General features: G+C 42.5%; 1 protein-coding gene across 1 annotated transcript in view; it reads right to left on the reverse strand.

Annotated features, from left to right (window-relative positions):
• Positions 1–3679: 3679 nt before the first annotated feature.
• The window catches only part of GPNMB (glycoprotein nmb), a 28871-nt gene continuing 12587 nt past the window's right edge, over positions 3680–19963 (reverse strand). The window contains exons 5-11 of the mRNA XM_023215980.2: positions 18880–19038; positions 18241–18564; positions 12082–12180; positions 10712–10814; positions 8544–8752; positions 5139–5232; positions 3680–4726 (exon numbers count right to left, since the gene is read on the reverse strand). Of these exons, the coding sequence (XP_023071748.1) occupies positions 4567–4726; positions 5139–5232; positions 8544–8752; positions 10712–10814; positions 12082–12180; positions 18241–18564; positions 18880–19038 (1148 nt within the window). The 3' untranslated portion in view covers positions 3680–4566. The remainder of the gene's footprint in view (positions 4727–5138; positions 5233–8543; positions 8753–10711; positions 10815–12081; positions 12181–18240; positions 18565–18879; positions 19039–19963) is intronic.

Raw genomic sequence — 19963 nt, forward strand, 5'->3', positions numbered from 1 at the left:
CTGCAAGGGGTGATTCCTGGGAGCTGAACTCTGATTTTTTTTTTTTTTTTTTTTTTTTTGAGACAGGGCCTCACTCTGTTACCCAGGCTGGAGTGCAATGGTGCACTATAAGCTCACTGCAACCTCCTTCTGGGTTCAAGTGATTCTCCTGCCTTAGCCTCCCGAGTAGCTGGGGTGACAGGCACCTGCCACCACATCCGGCTAGCTTTGTATTTTCAGTAGAGACAGGGTTTCACCATGTTGGCCAGGCTGGTCTCGAACTCCTGACCTCAGGTGATCCACCTGCCTTGGCCTCCTAAAGTTCTGGGATTACAGGCGTGAGCCATGGCGCCCAGCCTGAACTCCGATAGTATTTTTTTTTTTTTTTTGAGATGGAGTCTTGCTCTGTCACCCAGGCTGGAGTGCAGAGGTGCGATCTTGGCTCACTGCAAGCTCCACCTCCCGTGTTCACGCCATTCTCCTGCCTCAGCCTCCCGAGTAGCTGGGACTACAGGTGCCCGCCACCATGTCCGGCTAAATTTTTGTATTTTTAGTGGAGACGGGGTTTCACTGTGTTAGCCAGGATGGTCTCGATCTCCTGACCTCGTGATCCGCCCGCCTCGGCCTCCCAAAGTGCTGGGATTACAGGCGTGAGCTACCGCGCCCAACCCTGAACTCTGATTTTTTAATGTAACTATTCCGACAGCTTTGGAACCATTCTTTAAAAAAACCTTAAAGGATTTTCCCCCACCAAAAGCCCCACCAGAATGTGGTCGCCATCACCCCTGGATGACAGTCTTCTCATCTGCCCTTACACCGTCACTTGGGTTTGAAGTTGCTATACATTCTGGATGTAATGAATGCATTGAACGTATTGCCCTCTAAACTATTAAACAATTGAAAATTCAATGAGGGCAACCAATGTTTATAAATGAGTCAGAAGTGTTTAAAATGCAGACATTTAGAAAAAGTCCCAAGAATAAGAAATTCCCAGAATAATTTATTACCTACACATTTCAATTTTCTTTGGAAGTTCTAACTCTCAACAAACATTAATCAAGTCATCCCACTATCTTTTAGGTTGTTTCCCCCGTTTCACAAATTGTGATTCAGCACAAGTTAAATGACTTGTTGCTGGGGTCATAGGGATAATATAAATCTAAATAATTCACTATTTCAGCCCTCTCTTCTGCCACTTGTTAGATTGAAACTGATGGAGGTTTGATGAGGATTTTGACCTGCTTCCTCGCCGAATGACTGTCTATTTGCTGCTCTCTGCTACCCCCTGTTGATAAGGGAAGGGAAGAACAGATTTCAAGACCGAATTTCTCAAAGTTAGTTCCACCCAGTAGTAGCAGGATTATCTGGAAACTTGTTAGAAAGCCTTAAGGGGTCTCAGCCCAGAAAAGTGAATTCAAAGTTCTGGGCGTGGGCCCAGCAATATGTTTGTCAGGCGAGTCTGCTGCAGTTTGAAATTACTTTTCTGCTTTAGGTACTTAATGTCTTGGCCTCCTAATCATTATAAAGATGATACAGCCTCTCCACACTGCTTCCGTCCTCAGGCCTCACACGGAGTACATACCACGATGCCATAAACAGGGTGCTCCCACGCCCACTCATTCGGGCAGATGGATGTGCCGCAGCCCTGTGAAGTAGCCAAGAAGGCATACATACCCACTTTACCGGTGAGGAGACTGAGAAAGGAGAGGCTCAGGAAGGGGCAAACAACTTGCCCAGAGTTACTCAGACTTCAGTGGCAGGACTGGATTCAAATAAAGTCTTCTGTCTTCATGTCCATGCCCAGAGCTTCGGTAGTCACTCCAAAGCAGGGTGGTTCTACATTCAGGGCCAGATAATTGTTTTGGTTTTTTTTGAGATGGAGTCTCCTTCTGTCTCCCAGGCTGGAATGCAGTGGTGCAATCTCAGCTCACTGCAACCTCTGCCTCCTATGTTCAAGCGATTCTCATGCCTTAGCCTCCTGAGTAGCTGGGATTACCGGTGCGCACCACCACACCTGGCTAATTTTTGTATTTGTAGTAGAGATGGGGTTTTTGCTATGTTGACGAGGCTGTTCTCAAACTTCTAAGCTGCGGTGATCCACCTTCCTTGGCCTCCCAAAGTGCTGGGATTACAGGCAGGATCCACGCACTCTCCATGGGCCAGATAATTTTTTGCTGTGGTGGTTGTCTTGTAGGTTGTAGGATGTTGGGCAACATTACTGGCCTCTAACCACCGGAGGCCAGTTGTCACCACAAATGTCTCCAAACATTGCCAAATGTCCTCTAGGGGGCAAAATCACCCCTGGTTGAGAACCATGGCCCTACAGTCATCATGGAAATGGAGAGAAATCTCAATTCTTGTTCTGCAAATTTTACACTCTTGGGAAGCGATTTTAGAACAAATAGCTATATTTTTTTGGCCTCTAGGTCATGCAGGAAATGAAGAACCTAGACTAAATGTTAATCCCCACAATACCTTTACCATTCCTTAAGAAAATTAACAATTCTATAATATCATCTGGTATCCAGTGTGTACTCAAGTTTCCCCAGTTGTCCCACGAATATCTTTCATGGCTGTTTTTTCCTCAAGCTAGGATCCAATGAAGATTCTCAAATTGCATTTGGTTGCTATGTCTATTTTGTCTCTATTAGGGTAAAACAGGCAAACTATGTCCCATGGGCCAAATCTGGCCCACCACCTGTTTTTGTAAATACATTTTTGCTGGAACACAGCCAGGCTCTTTTATTTACGTAATGTCTACGGTTGTTTTCATGCTACAATGAGAGAGTTGAGTAGTTGTGACTGAGACTGTATGGCCCATAAAGCCTAAGAGATTTAGTACCCAGCCTTTTATGGAAAAAGTTTACTAAACTGTGACCTAGAATTCCACCCCCTGCCTTTATTTTTAATATGATACTGATTACTCAAAGAGTCCGGGACAATTGCTTATAGAAAATCTCTTATTTTAGATTGATCTGATTACATACATTTACACATTAAACTTTTATTTGAAGTTTCACATATGATGTGATTGTGTATATATATAGATATGTGAAAGATATATATATACACATACACACACATATATAAAGATCTTTTTTTTTTTTTTTTTTTTTTTTTTTTGAGACAGACTCTGACTCTGTTTCCTAGGCTGGAGTGCAGTGGCACCATCTTGGCTCACTGCAGCCTTGACCTCCTGGGCTCAAGTGATCCTTCCACCTCAGCCTCCTGAGCAGCTGGGACTACAGGCATGTACCATCAGGCCCTGCTAATTTTTGTAATTTTTGTAGGGACGGGGTTTCATTATGTTGCCTAGGCTGGTCTCAAACTGCTGAGCTTAAGCAATCTGCCTGCCTCAGCCTCCCAAAGTGCTGGGATTAAAAGCTTGAGCCACTGTGCTCAGCCCTATATATATACATGTATTTAGGCAAAAAGTATTTATGAGATTATCAATGCTCTATGAGACATTGTTACACAACTTTTTACTTGTCAAAAACTATAAATGAAATTGAGGCTGGGTACAGTGGCTCACTCCTGTAATCCCAGTGCTTTGGGATGCTGAGGCAGGAGGATCCTTTGAGGCCAGGAGTCTGAGACCAGCTTGGACAATATAGGGAGACCCTCATCTATAAAAAAGAAACAACTGTAAGTATAATTGAAAAGCAAATGATGAATCAGAAAAATAATTACAATACCAAAGTCTTGTCTCTTCCCACACTTTATTTTTCAGGAAGGAGAGAAAAAGAATGTCATGTCTAACAGACAGCAGATGGTTTTAGTTACAAACAGAGGTGAAATCCTTACTGAGCAAGTTGCCATGAAAAGCCAGGGACCTCATCCTTTGGAAAGTCATAATATATGATTTCAAATATGTGCACCAACCGTACAAAAATTTGGAAATATACACAAGAGTGTCACTCAGCATCATGCCTGGTATATAAAAAGCACTAACTAAATGTCCATGGAATAAATGAATAAATGAATATCATTCCTCAACTCAGCTGAGCAAAGCAAGTTGTCATCAAAATACTCCCACTCATTTATGAGAGTAGTATTTTTTCGGAGTCTAACAAGTGTGCACATCATACCAGAGGTTTGGGCCTGTTATTGTTCCATCAGGAGCTCTTAAGTGTGCTTCGAAATGGGATTCAGTTAGCTTGGAACATGATCTTAGAAACTGGACTACATCGGTTTTATGCATATAGTTACATGGAAAGCTGAAAGTATCCCTCCTCTCCTTGCAGTTAACCTGGGTTAGGCTCTAATCGATAGTAGCTTCTCTCCTTACTCTTGGGACACAGTTTTCTATCCTACTAGTTACCTAAGACTTTATAAGTGAAACATAAAAAATAATGAAAGGAAGGCTTGCTAAGTTGCTTTTATCAGTTTCACAATATGGCTGAAACTGTCTGCAGTATAATCCCTCTCCCCAACTCTAAAATGACATTTAACCTATAAAAAAATTCAACTTCCCCAAACCACAGTATCTATTTTACAATAATCTTTAGGAAAAAATGGTTAATAGCCACTCTGGCACATCTCACATCAATGGCACTGAAAAGTGAGCTTCAGAAACAAGGTTGAAATTTAAGAAACTCCTTTAAATTCTTGGTTTTTGAGTAGCGGATCCTTTTCCTGGTTTCCCGGGAAGAACACGGCTTTTGCACGGTTGAGAAAGACACTCAGACCTTTGCTTCTGACCACATTCCCAGGACTGTTTTCTATTGGTTTGTATTCCTTGTGTTTTCTGAAAACAATCTGTTGGTTAGTTATTTTTAAAAGATCTTCAGTTGAAATATATTACTTTCTACAATCTTTTTCATGTCAGGTATAAAAGGATTCATTCCACTTAACATGTTTGCAAGACACTGGTGTCTTATGAAAGTACATTTATTTATTCTTCTTCATGCAAGAAATGTGCCTGCTCACTATAATTTGAGATTATCATGTTAAAATTAAGCTGACATAATTTTGTAAAGTTACTGAGATCTGGTAGCATTTTTAGGATTAAAAAACAAACCACAGCAAGATTAACAGGCCAGTTTGGCCCACACAAAATGTTTAAAAACAAAAAAGGGAAAAATGGCCCATTTACATAGGATATATTCACTTTTGACCACACAGTATAGTGATATGAAGCATAGGAACCAAAAACTTACTTGACAACCAAGAGGGAGATCACAGTGACAAATATGGCCAAGCAGCCAACGGAGATCAGGGCAGTATTTGCCATCCTTAAAGGGGAGGCTGGGTCTTAAAACAGAAGCAAGAGCATATTAGTTATGTCTTCCACCTAGAGGACATGACACTTATAATGCCATTAAATAAATGAGGAAGGGAGCTGTCACAGAAGATACATGGCTCCCTCTGGGCTTTCAGTAATCTTTTCTATTAAATAATACATAGTCTTTGGGTCGGCTTATCTTCTATTTACAGAATGAGTCAGCATGTCTGGAACACTGTGGTAAGGGCCCTGTGGGGAGATGTCACGTCCTGGAGACACCTGCTCAGGTCTTGGCTGATCCAGCCATGGGGAAGGGCTCCCGTGATCAGGCAGTCGTGCCTCCAGCTTCCTCTCTCACCACCTACCTTCCAGCTGTGCTTAAAATCCTGAAAGTTGGCCATACTCCCCTTGCTCTTTCAGACCTCCATGCCCCCTTACAGGAGTGCCCTCCCCCTGGCTCATGCCTGTAATACCAGCACTTTGGGAGGCAGAGGCAACATAATGAGACCCCATCTCTACAAAAAATTAAAAAATTAGCCTAGCATGGTGGCGCATGCCTGTGGTACCAGCTACTCAGGAGGCAGAAGTGGGAGGATTGCTTGAACCCGGGAGGTCGAGGCTGCAGTGAGCCGTGATTGCCCTATTGCACTCCAGCCTGGGTGACAGAGCAAGACCCTGCTTCAAAAAAAAAAAAAAAAAAAAAAATCACCACCTTTAAAGTTTTCCTTGTAACAGCTGTCACTGCTCACAGAAGCATGGACTTCTTTGTCTTGGTTTCTACTCTGTCTAGAACTGTGTCTTCTGCCTAGAACTGTGCTGAGCATGGAGTAGATGCTCAGGGATATTTGTTGAAAGAATTACAGGTGCTTCATGAATATCCATTGAATCGATATATAAAAGTCACTTCAGCTAAAAGTCTATAGGTTTGCCTTTGAAGAATGATCTATTTCTGAAATTCTGCCTTTGAAACCCAAGCTATTAAGCTACAATCCCCACTGAATTAAAAACTTTCCTTCTGAGCTCTCATTTTCTCTTTCGCTCGCTCTCTCTCTCGTTCTTTCAGACAGGGTTTTGCCGTGCTGCCCAGGCTGGACTTCTGGGCTCAAGGGATCCTCCCACCCCAGCCTCCTGACTAGCTGGGACTATAGGTATGTTCCACTGTGCCTGGCATTCTGAGCTTTCTTTATTTGGCTTTTGAAAATGACTCGGGTCCCACCTAAAGTTATCACTCACTACAAGAAGAATTAAAGGAAAGCAAATGTCTAGACATCTAATTCACATAAGAGATCAGTGGTTTGCCAGTGCAGAGGAAGCTTAATAGAATGAATTAAGACTCTAAAGGTAATTCTAACCAACCTTTGAGCTGTGGCAACACTGGAGGAATAACATCAGCAGCTTCTGATGGTGACTTTAAAGTCCATGGCCACTCGGATGCAGAGGTTTCAGTTCCCTTCTCCAGTCCCCACCCTCCCCAGCTCCCCAACCAGGCCTTGATCCACCATCCGCCCCCTGGCAGGAAGCAGGGCACCCTTGCACTGTTGGTTTTGCTTTTAAATCTGCACCTTGGATATCACCAACAACAAGCCCTCACACAAATAATTAGGTGTATGATTATTTTCTTTTAATGGGATTAAAGCTCTTCTTTTAATGGGATTAAAACTGCATTATTAATGAGGAAATTTTGTTTTACAATTTTGTTGTGTTTGGTTGTTTGTTTGAGATGGAGTCTCACTCTGTTGGCCAGGCTGGAGTGCAGTGTCTTCATCTCAGCTCACTGCAACCTCTGCCTCCTGGGTTCAGATGATTCTCCTACCTCAGCCTCCCGAGTAGCTGGGACTACAGGCGCCTGCCACCATGTCTGGCTAATTTTTGTATTTTTAGTAGAGATGGGGTCTCACTATGTTGGCCAGGCTGGTCTGGAACTCCTGACCTCAAGTGATCTACCCACCTTGGCCTCCCAAAGTACTGGGATTACAGGCGTGAGCCACCACACCCAACCAGAAACATATGTTTTTGTTTGTTTGTTTGTTTGTTTGTTTTTGTGGCCAGAAATATATGTTTAAGCACATATTACCTTATGAAATAGGCTTCAAGTTCAAAGGGGTTATAAGTGAATGAGCTATTAGATTGTACCTGACAATACTCAAATTAAGGAGTGAAGTAAGTGCTTTAATGCAGGGGTCCCCCACTCCCAGATTGCGGGCCAGTACCTGTAGGGGTCCTCAGCCTGTTAGCAACTGGGCCGCACAGCAGGAGGTGAGCAGCCAACGACTGAGCATTACCGCCCAAGCTCTGCCTCCTGTCAGCTCAGCGGCGGCACTATATTCTCATAGGAGTGCAAACCCTATCATGAACTGCACATGCGAGACAGCTAGGTTGCGTGCTCCTTATGAGACTCTAATGCCTGATGATCTGAGGTGGAACAGTTTCATCCCGAAACCATCCCCCACCATCCCTGTTCCACAGAAAAACTGTCTTCCACAAAACAGGTCCCTGGTGTCAGAAAGGTTGGGGACTGCTGCTGTAATATCTATACAACTTAATCTTTCCCTTTCATCCTACCACATAGCACTTCTAAGCCACAAGTAATATCTTACAACAAAGTTGATTATCTGTGACAGTTAGTGAGGGCCATTAGGGTAGAGCCCTAATTTGGAGGTTGGGGGAAGTTGGATGCCACCAGTAAATGCAAATTTCTAAATGAAATTCCTTTGTCTTCTTTGTTAACATTGTACCTTTCCAAGCATTCAGAGGGAAAAGAGTAGTTTATCTGGTGAAGATGTGAGGAATAATAAGCTGGTTTGTTACTGTGTCCCGTAATGCTCAGTGGAGTTTGGGAAGGGAAAGAGAGGATGCATAGTAAGTTAGAAGGGACTGAGGAGAACAGCTTGTGTCTCATTTCTCTTCCAGGCTTCATATCTTTGCTCAGGTGGATTTTCATGAAAATGTGATATCAGCCTCTCCTTTGTTGTTGCTTCACTGGAGAACATTGCTATTTTTTGATATTGGCCTTTACACTTTCTCCTTGAAATACAAATCTATTCAAGTGTGCAGTGATCATATCCCATTGTTACTGGTCCATGATCACAGCTGATTTTTCTTCATCAGCTGTGAAAGGCTTTTCTTTGACCACTATTTCACCGGATGTCTCATCACTTCCCTAAGTAGATTTGCTGTTGGATTGTAATGCCAGTCCTCAGATCCTTATTAATAAGAGTTCAATGAATTTTATACTGAAATAAAATTAAACATTGACAACAAAGGCCTAAATAGCTTTAGTATGGGATACACACTTTACCTGCAGTATGAAATGCTCATATGGCCATAAAACAAACCTCACCTCTGTCAGGAACAGAAATCAGGGTGCTCATGAGAGCCAGGCTTGTATCATCCCCCAGGGTGAGGTTCATACAGTATGTCCCAGACCCATTGAAGGCTCGTCTGACAGTCAGCAGACACATCTCATCCACATCCACAGGGCTGCAGACTGCGTTCTGGGTGATCTCGCAGGTGGGGTCGGAAATGATGGTACAGACCTCCGTGGGAATGCTGCGACAGGGGAGGTGGGCGAGGGCGCACAGGGCACAGAGAGGGGGAGAGACGAAGGTCAGATCCATTTTACAAAGGGAAAGTCATTACATTTCTATGAAATGGAATTCCACCTCATTGTTACTCAAACTATAAGATGCCAAATTGTTAGTCTTATGATTTGCTCTTAAGCAAGCCTGTGTGCTGAGCTATGCCTTTCTCTGCATCCTCAGGAAAGTGAGGCCCTGGGGTGGAGGAGAAAAAAATGATCTCCCCAGGGGAAGGGGCTGATGAAAACCACATGAAGCCCAGCTCACTCCTTTTACATTCCTTCTAAATCCCTAGAATGTTTGAAGATGCAGGTAGCTTGGGTGTTAGGCAGACATATTATTAAATGCCATAGTTGGCCCTGCCTAGGTTCCCATAGAAGTATAACAGCAACAGCAGCAGTTGTTTTTGCAGGACTTATTATGTGCTGGGCACTGAGTTTTATTTATTTATTTATCTTTCCTCAGAGACCTTTGCTCTGAGTGAGTTTTAGATATATGACATGATCTTGCTTATTCCTCTCAATAGCTTTTTTTTTTTTTTTTTTTTTTTGAGACAGAGTTTTGCTCTTGTTGCCCAGGCTGGAGTGCAATGGTATGATCTCAGCTCACTGCAACCTCCGTCTCCCAGGTTCAAGAGATTCTCCTGCTTCAGCCTCCCGAGTAGCTGGGGTTACAGGCACCTACCACCACTCCTGGCTAATTTTTGTATTTTTAGTAGAGACGGAGTTTCACCATGTTGGCCAGACTGGTCTCGAACTCCTGACCTCAGGTGATCCACCGCCTCGGCCTCCCAAAGTGCTGAAATTACAGGCGTGAGCCACCGCGCCCAGCCTCTCTCAATAGCTTTTTGAAGAAAGTAACATTACCCCAGTTTAACAGATGACAAACCATCTCAGGGAGAGAGATTAATGAGTCCAGGTCATATAAGCAGCCAGGGGTGGTGCTGGGACTTGAACAGAAGAGGTTTGACTCATCTGTCCTTGATGCTAGGCTACCTGCCATTGCTGTCCTGACCACTATCTCATGGCAGCCTTCTTGGATGGAGAGACCAGGCTGTGATGCTGGGCTCATCGGCCGGGGTCTGGGATGGGGATGGTCCCTCTTCTCACCAGCCGGGCCTCTCGCAGCAGCTTCACTCCCTGGGTCGGCTTTCACTCTATTTTCTGCCGCCCTTACCCTCATTCTGGTCCTCTCCCCAAGGTGGAGAGCTTCTTAGCTCTTCTTTTCTACCAAATAAGGCCACATCTTCATACCACCTCATTCTCCTGATTAATTTATGTATTTACACACACATATATTTTAATCAAGTAATTTATATATTATATGCAAATGATTTGTTAATGTATATTTAGTCAATATAGTATTTATATATTCATTCATTTATATTTACTTTATTACATGTAGTCATGACCAAATCATAGGAAACCAAATTATATAATGCATTGGAAAGAGCTTTGTAAATTCTAAAGAGAGAGGATTATCAGGCGTTGCTATTAATATTAGCATAGGCAGCTTCCTGGAAGCTTAAGAGCTCTCCTGTGAGCTGCCCTCTGTTGGCTACCAGCATTCCATTGGTAAGCAAGTTTTGTGACCACTGGGGGCCTCAGTTGCCTCATCTGTAAAATGGGGAGGCTCATAGGATTGTTGTGAGGATTCAATATGAGAACAGGTATAAGGTGTTAAGAATTCAGTTAAGTGTTCAAACAGTTATCATAATTATTATTCAGCTTAATTGTTAAAGGTTTCTCAATTGCTCAACTGTAGCAAAACACGTGTGTGCTTGATAGCACCTCCTAGGGTCCTTCCTGTCTAAGGTTACCAGTAAATAGGAATTCAAATCAACTTAAAAGAGGTAACTGGTGGTCAATGCCTTTGTTCAGACTTGAGGTCCTCACTTGACCCATGCCTCTGTCAGAGATAATATACTCACCTCCCTTGGCAGGTCACAACAAAGTCTATTAGGGAGCTGTCAGGCCCTGGCACCAGCATCAGGACGTCTGTCATCTGGATGATGTTAACTTCTAAGATTCCCTCTAACAAAATAACCCCCAGAGAAAAACACATCAAAATACAACAGAAATCAGACAAAGCCAAACAATCATTCTGGTATAGATTGAATGTTTGTGTCCCCTGGAAATTCATGTGTTGAAACCCCCAAGGTGACAGCATTAGGAGCTGGGGCCTTTGGGAGGTGGTTAGGTCATGAGGGTGAAGCCTTCATGTGTGGGATTAATATCCTTATGAAAGTGACGCCAGAGAACCCTTTTGCCTCTTCCACCACATGAGGACACAGCAAGAAGACTGCCATCTGCCATCTACGAACCAGGAAGTGGGCCCTCACCAGACATCGAATGTGCTGGTACCTTGAACTTGGACTTCTCAGCCTCTAGGACTATGAGAAATAAATTCCTGCTGTTGGTTTATAAGCCACCCAGTCTATGGAATTCTGTTATAGAAGCTTAAATGGACTAAGGTACAGCTCTTAATACATCAGAAAGTGAAAAAAATTAAAAAAGGAAGACAGTCTTCTTGCCATACAGAAACATATCAGATCTGGCAATCTATCCCCGTAGCTTAGGATACATATCCATGCAGCATTTTCAAAGTCAAACTGAACTTTCAGTCCAACCTAGATTTTTGTTTCTAGAGCCTGTGTGTGCATCAGAAAGTAGCACTCCATCTTGGAAGGTGTTTCAGGAAAAGGTAATCCTGGGTAGATGCAGCCCCAGGCTCAGGCCTTGGCCAGCTTCTCAAGCGGCTTGGACTCAAGGAATACTGCTTGGGCTTCCACCTCCATCTTCACTCCCAGAATTGGTGAGCACAGGTTGGGCTTCCATTCCCCTCAGTCTTCTCTGTTGTATGCCTTAGGGCTGTGCCCAAATGCACAGTCATGTGTGGTGGCCTGCTCTTTCCCCTTTTCACATACAAGTGTGACTTTGTGAAAATTAACTAGGGGAAGACAGTGGAAGTTGTGGGAACTTGATGCTAGCCTTCCTTTACCCTATATACCCCATTCAGATGGCTGGGCTGCAGAGGTGGAATACAGGCCCAGGACAGGCTCATTAGCATGTGGCCTTCACCGTAGGCTTGTTTCCACCAGGATGTGGAAGGAAGTCCACGGAGGCAGGTGGGAATTTGGAAATGAGTAAGGTCTTTGCTCTTGCATTTGTGGTGTCATCTTAGACAAGCAGAGGGATGCCCTTACCACCTACCTCCACCCCTTCAGAGTTAGCAAAGAGAGCGGGTGACCCTAGGTGGAGTCTAGCATCCCTCCTCACCGGTCTTCATCTTCAGCCTTACCTACAATTGTGATGGTGGCTTGAAAGTGACCATATCTGTTAATCTGGCAGTTTTCATCAGGAATCTTACTCAGCTCCAGGGGGTTGTCACCAGCAGGTCCTGAGGTGTTTGAATAACAAGATTTTAGAGTAGTTGCTACGAAAGTAAAAGATACACATGATATAATAAAAAATCTAAACATTTGCCATTTGCTTTTTAGAAAAATATCAGGAATGCTATACTATGAAATTGCTATAGAAATTTCAACTAAATGTGTCAATTTACACAGATGTTAGAGCTATAAGGTATTATAATTGCTAAAGTATGTAAGGAAGCATAATCTCACATTTTGTGTGAACACAAGAAGCAAATTAAAGGGTGAAACTGTATTAAAATGTGTGATACAATGGTCATGAAGAAATAAACCTGGCCATAATAGATGAAGTTATATTTTAATTTTGGAAGCAGGTATTCTGGGCTCAAATTCCAGTTCCCCTTATTTTTAGCTGTTTGAGACCACAGGCACATCATTTAATCTGCTTTTGTCTCTATTCGCTCATCTGTAAAATAAGAACAATACTTGCTGTCCTCTGGGGGCTGAACTATGAAACTTAAATGAGATAAAGTATATAAAATCTGCTGCTCATCACTGCTGCAGAGGGAGTACTTAATAAATCACAGTTTCTTTCTTCCAGTAATATGGGAAAAGATCATTCTTTCCCTGTTTGGATGTCTCACAGCTCCAAAGCTAAATTCTAAAAGTCTTACTGTGATGAGCAGAGATGTGAGGAAGGAAAGGAGGGAATACAAGACATTTTTGAAAAATAAGCCTTGAATATAATTAGAGCAAAGAATCTAATGCCCTATTAATTACAATTTAACAGGCTCTAATTAAGACCTCGCTGCTCCTTCAGCAAGATAAAAAGTCTAGAAAGAGGCCGGGCGCGGTGGCTCACACCTATAATCTCAGCACTTTGGGAGGCCGAGGTGGGTGGACCAAAAGGTCAGGAGATCGAGACCATCCTGGCTAATGCGGTGAAACCCCGTTTCTACTAAAAATACAAAAAAATTAGCCGGGCATGGTGGTGGGCGCCTGTAGTCCCAGCTACTCGGGAGGCTGAGGCAGAATGGCGTGAACACGGGAGGCGGAACTTGCAGTGAGCCAAGATTATGCCACTGCACTCCAGCCTGGGCAACAGAGTGAGACTCCATCTCAAAAAAAAAAAAAAAAAAAAAAAGTCTAGAAAGAAAATAACGATACTGAAAATATAATCTTCTTTTTAATTTCAAAAGATAAGTGAAGCAGACTCAGTCTTGGGGAAGGACATCAAAGCCTCATAAGAGCTGCATTTCTAACTGAGTGACATGTGAGTGAAGCCGGCTGGGAGATTTCCCCAGGGCATCTCAGAACCGTCAGCGGGTAAACATCCCTGTGATTTTCCTGTGCCCAGAGCAGGTTTCTCAGAGCAGTTCTCAGAACAGGTCCAGAAATGAATGCTCCATGGCACACACTTTGAGAAATGCTGCTCAGGTAAAGCCCAGAAAGGCCTGGACACTGTGTTAGACTGAATGCAGTGGTTTACCAGCAGGAAGGGCTGTGGCAGCCTCTTGGGAATGTCCCTTGAGTTTCACATTGGTCCTCTGGAAATGACAAAACACTCATTCTGTCTGTCCTGAGATTCAAATGATCTACTCTATAGCAATAGGATTGTTTGTGCAGGGCATTCAAGTTCAGTAGCTCTTCTCCAGAAAACCATACAATTTCTTATTTTGAAGTTCTTGACAGGCAGAATTTAGTTGTCAAGTTAGAGCATGGAATCATGACCCTGCCATATTTTAAAATGAAACTTCTCTTGCTCTGCATCTACTTTAGTGCTAAAAATGAAATAAAACTTACTTTCTTAAAAAATGACCAAATAATAAAAGTCAATGATTCTACCTTAGATAGAATGCTTTTAAAATGCATATGGAGGCCGGGCATGGTGGCTCACACCTGTAATCCCAGCACTTTAGGGGGCTGAGGTAGGCGGATCACTTGAGGCCAGGAGTTCAAGACCAACCTGGGCAACATGGTGGAACCTAGTCTCCATTAAAAATAAAGAAATATTAGCTGGGCATGGTGGTTCGCATGCCTGTAGTCCTGCCTACTGGGGAGGCTGAAGCAGGAGAATTGCTTGAACCCAGAAGGCAGAGGTTGCAGTGAGCCGAGATTGCACCACTGCACTCCAGCCTGGGCAACAGAGCAAGACTCCGTCTCAAAAAAAATAAAAAAGCACATGGAGCTTTGCAAACATTGTGTCTATAAAGTCAAGGTATGATTCAAGGGCTAATGGAGAGAAACGCACACCTTAAAAGACAGATGAGAAAGAAGGTCAGCTTCATCCTTAATTCAGTATTTATGTCCCTGTTGCCCAGAGAATGGTGTGAGAGCTCTTGATTCTCTGGGAAAGTTCTCTATGATATGATGTTATTTTATATAAAGAGAGAGTGTTACAGTAATTAGCATCGGTGTTACAAAAGGTTTTTTTATTTTTTCAGATTTCTTCACAAGTCTGAAAAACGAATAATAGCACTGTTAGCTGAGGAAAGAGAATTCTGTGACTTAAAAATAGCACAGACACATCTGCCGTCGGATTTAAACCCACCTACCTGAGTCACCTCTTCGACTTGCTTCTGCCTCACTCCTGCATTTGCATTTCATTTCTATTTTTGGCTGTGCATTATTATGAAGCCACTTACCAAAGCAGAGAGAACATATTTTTTTGGCCAAACAATAATATAATAGTCATCCAAGCCCTTTAATATGGCCTGTATAGCTGGAAATGCTCCCTGGAAGAGACCTTTTAGAAACGTCCCTTCTCGCTCTCCCTAAGAGAGATGCTAGTTTAAGGCATTTTGGGGTTGATTATGATTGATCTAACATCTTTAGATAAAGCCAGGCAGCTTTCCTTTGCAATAAAACTTAACTAACTTGTAGGGGTTACTAGTTTATTCTATTTTATTTATTTTTTTTGAGACAGAGTTTCTCTCTTGTCGCCCAGGCTGGAGTGCAATGGTGCGATCTCGACTCACTGCAACCTCCACCTCCCAGGTTCAAGCAATTCTTCTGCCTCAGCCTCCCAAGTAGCTGGGATTACAAACACTCTCCACCACGCTCAGCTAATTTTTATATTTTCAGTGGAGATGGGGTTTCACCATGTTGACCAGGCTGGTCTTGAACTCCTGACCTCAGGTGATCCACCTGTCTCAGCCTCCCAAAGTGCTGGGATTACAGATGTGAGCCACCATGCCTGGCCTGCTAGTTTATATCTTATGGTCTCACCTAGGGATAAATTATAACAGAAATTTTAAATAACTTTTCATTGGCTTCAAATATATTTTTAACATATGCTATGATATAAATAGTTTATAAGAAAAACAAGCTAGTTTAATAAAAATGAAATTCAAAGTAGACTACCATTAAACAACCTAACATTAAGTCTTTTACCATTGTGGAACTTAAATATTAAAGGCATCTGTAATTTATTTTGAATTTTATACCTGGTCCTCTTTTTTGTAAAGAAGATCATTAATACTTGTAGATAAAGAAATTGCTTCTCCTAAAGGATTACTAGAATAAAGCTATATGGTTTCTTTTTGTTGTTGTTGTTGTTTTATTTGAGATGGAGTCTCGCTCTGTCGCCCAGGCTAGAGTGCAGTGGCCTGATCTCAACTCACTGCAAGCCCTGCCTCCCAGGTTTACGCCATTCTCCTGCCTCAGCCTCCCGAGTAGCTGGGACTACAGGTGCCCGCCGCCTCACCCGGCTAGTTTTTTGTATTTTTTAGTAGAGACGGGGTTTCACCGTGTTAGCCAGGATGGTCTTGATCTCCTGACCTCGTGATCCGCCCGCCTCGGCCTCCCAAAGTGCTGGGATTACAGGCTTGAGCCACCTTACCTGGCCGAATGAAGCTATATGTTTAAAGTTGTTCAATACGGTTATAGTTGTAGTTGGAATTAGGAATAATCTAATCATCCATCAATAAAAGGATGGTGGGCTAGGCATGGTGCCTCACGCCTATAATCCCAGCAGTTTGGAAGGCTGGGGTGGGTGGATCACCCGTGCTCAGGAATTGGAGACCAGCCTGAGCAACATGGCAAAACCCCATCTCTACTAAAAAACAAAAAAATTAGCTGGGCATGGTTGTGCATGCCTGTAGTCCCAGCCACTCGGGAGGCTGAGGCAGGAGGATCACTTGAGTCCAGGAGGCTGAGGTTGCAGTAAGCTGAGATTGTGCCACTGCACTCCAGCCTGGGTGTTAGAGCAAGACCCTGTCTCAAAAAAAAAAAAAAAAAAAAAAAAAAAAGAGAATGGTGAGATAAATGATAGTAGATACATTCAATGGAACACCATGCAGCCACTGGATAAAGTGAGATAGATTTACATGTATTAACAATGGAAAGATGTCTATAATGTTTGTTAAATTAGAAAAAAAGCAAATTGTAAAACAGTATGAATAGCCCTCTTGTGTAAATGAACCCGTTTACACAACCAAAACAACAAACCTTATGTGTATATATATTATATGTTTATAAATGCATAGACAAAGATCTGGAAAGAAATCCTCCCAATTATTAACAGGGTTTAACTCTTGGGAGGAGAGTATGAGTGGGGACTTTTGCTTTTTACTCTAGACATCTATATTGTTTTAATTCTACTAAGGAACATGCATAAATTTTGTAATTTAAAACATTTTTGAGATAATCAAAATCAGTGATAACTTGTGTTGTCTTGACTTAGATATGCTTGATTTAACAAGCTCTCATTTTATTACTAACATCTTATTGTAAAACTTTATAATTTATAACAAACAAGATTTTGTAAAAACAAGAGAAGAAGCCCCAGACGTCATGATGGACCGTCGTGGGCTTGGTCCATGACGCCCTCTTGCGACCAGTAAGAGAATGTCAGCCTATTGCTATCCCCGGGATCCTGGGGTGCTGAGTGCAACTGGCCCACTGGGGAAAGGGTGGTGATGGCATGGGGTAGCGTGGCGAATCAGATGGAAGCCAGTGCTACCCAAAGTGGACTCTTAAGGACTTCTTGAATGTCCCCAGACTTTTAATACAGGGTGGTATTGAATTACTCATGTCTTATATGCAGCACAGTTTTATTTTTATTTAGTTATTTTAATCTTTTTTTATATACTTTAAGCTCTAGGGTATATGTGCATAACATGCAGGTTTGTTACATATGTATACATGTGCCATGTTGGTGTGCTGCACCCATTAACTCGTCATTTACATTAGGTATATCTCTTAATGCCATCCTGCCCCCCTCCCCTTACCCCCCACAGGCCCTGGTATGTGATGTTCCTTGCTCTGTGTCCAAGTGTTCTCATTGTTCAATTCTCCCCTGTGAGTGAGAACATGTGGAGTTTGGTTTTCTGTCCTTGTGACAGTTTGCTCAGAATGATGGTTTCCAGTTTCATCCACGTCCCTACAAAGGACATGAACTCATCCTTTTTTATGGCTGCATAGTATTCCATGGTGTATATGTGCCACATTTTCTTAATCCAGTCTATTATTGATGGACATTTGGGTCCATTCCAAGTGTTTGCTATTGTGAATAGTGCCTCAATAAACATACGATGCAGCACAATTTTAATGTCAGGAGTCACTGCAGCTGGCTAACCCAGAAATACTCTCAAGCTGCATTCTTTCTTGGACCATTTGGAAATTGCTTTCAAGTACAGCTGTGTTTTCATGGACACTGGGTGGGTGTGGGCAGGGTAGGGAAAGAAATTAGCTGGGGAGAGGAAGGAACATAGAAATGGCCTGATCATTTATAAGGTGCCAGTGTGCCTTCTCATAGCCATAAAAAATGGCAGATAAACAAAAATGTGACAGGTTAGAAGAGGGCAGAGTGTGTACACATAGCAGGGGCCAGTGCAAATGAGGAAGGTCAAAGAGCTTTCTACAAGTCACTGAATTCTATTTGCAAAGTGACTTTAAATACATTCTCCCTTCTTCTGTGTTCTATAGATGTAAAATGGTGATAAATTTGCTTTAAAAAATCAACAAGTACAAAATGGAATTACTGCAGAGTCCTTACAATATCCCCTTAAGGAGGGATTTAATAATATGACCTACATGAATATTTTGTTAAGGAGCCCCCCTCAAAGATCACTGCGAAACCTTACCTAAAGAAGGGGTGGGTTTTGGAGGTCTGGTTGGTGGTGGTGGTGGTGGTGGCGGACAAGGTCCTGGTGCTGCAGCTTTCACAGTGAGATTAAGGCTGAAGGTTCCATTGAGCACATACGTGTGATTCACAGTGTGATTGATGGAAACAAACAGGCCAGTATTATCCCCGAAGCTCCACTTGTAGTTAATGGTAGAATAATTGAGGAAGTGGCTAGGATCATGAATCAGGACATCAAACGTAATGGGGAGATCTTTGAGGAAGGTTTCATCAGATGAATTTCGATCATTCTTCTGGGACATAGTCACAAATACAGGAATCTGATCTAAAATATACATCCCCCAAAGAAAGAAAGAATGCATGACTGCTTGATTATAAGTGGAGGACTTCAACGATGCTTTTAGGTTAAAATATTAAAATGAGGGATAACCTAGCATTATTTTCCTTTTCACATGCAAGTTTTCTGGGGTTTCCTACGCTATTCTGGAAAACAGATGAACGACAACTAATTAAATATACAAGCTTAGATAGGGGCCAAGATGAATCGTAACCTAACCCCGAACACTTGGCCTTAACTCTTTTTGAACTCATTGACGTCAACAGAATGAAGTGCCTCATCCTCAGAGTTCACACCACTCACCTGTTACCACGTACACATCTTTCACTTGTGCGATGGGAACATATGCCCGTCCATGTCTTCTATAGACAGTCACTTCCATGAGTTGAGGCCCAAGTGTCACATTGGCTGTGTTCACAGAAACTCTCACTGAACATCGTCCCAATTTCTGGAAATACTGACCTTTGGGAGGATGGAAATTTTTAGTTATTGGCTGCATTAAATCATCACTATAGAAAGCTGTTCCTTAAAGACTAGCTACAACCATTTATAGATTGCTCTGAGGAGGGAAAATAGGATGGGCCTATGGTGCTGCTTCAGAAAGGGAGATGGTGCTCATTTTAATGTAAAATCTTATGAAACAAACCCACAGTTATACACATGTAATTGTATATAGTTGGTTAAAATAAAAAAAGCTGTTTAGTGGCATAATACAGTTAGCCCTTAGTTTACAAATAAATGCTTTTCGTGTTAAGTATTTGGCACTTGAAATACATGTTTTCCCCACAGAAAATACATTTAATATGATGATGAGGTGTCCAGAAGAGTTAAAAAATTATTTATCCAATAACCTACCTTATTTTTGTTACTATTTCCGCTATATTATTTAGCGGATTTTTAAAAGGGGACTGGAATCCTCCATCTCCTAATAGTATTTGTATATAAAAATACAGCAAGTAGCTGGGTACGGTGGCTTATGCCTGTAATCTCAGCACTTTCGGAGGCTGAGGCAGGTGGATCACCTGAGGTCAGGAGATGGAGCCCATCCTGGCCAACATGGTGAAACCCTGTCTCTACTAAAATACAAAAAAGTTAGCCAGGTGTGGTGGTACGAGCCTATAATCCAAGCTACTTGGGAGGCTGAGGCAGCCGAATTGCTTGAACCCGGAGGCGGAGATTGCAGTGAGCCAACATCATGCCACTGCACTCCAGCCTGGCGACAGAGTGAAACTCTGTCTCAAAAAAAAAAAAAAAAAAAAAAAAAAATCCAGTAAGTGATGAAATAGAGGATGGCAGACATAAAACAGAATAGAGCGGTTCCACAGGCACTTTTCTAGAACACCCCTGAGTCATTCCTTTTCTTTCTCCAACCCTCCCTGCTGCTAGC

Source organism: Piliocolobus tephrosceles, chromosome 8 (genome assembly GCF_002776525.5).
Source record: "Piliocolobus tephrosceles isolate RC106 chromosome 8, ASM277652v3, whole genome shotgun sequence".
Taxonomy (NCBI): Eukaryota; Metazoa; Chordata; class Mammalia; order Primates; family Cercopithecidae; genus Piliocolobus; species Piliocolobus tephrosceles.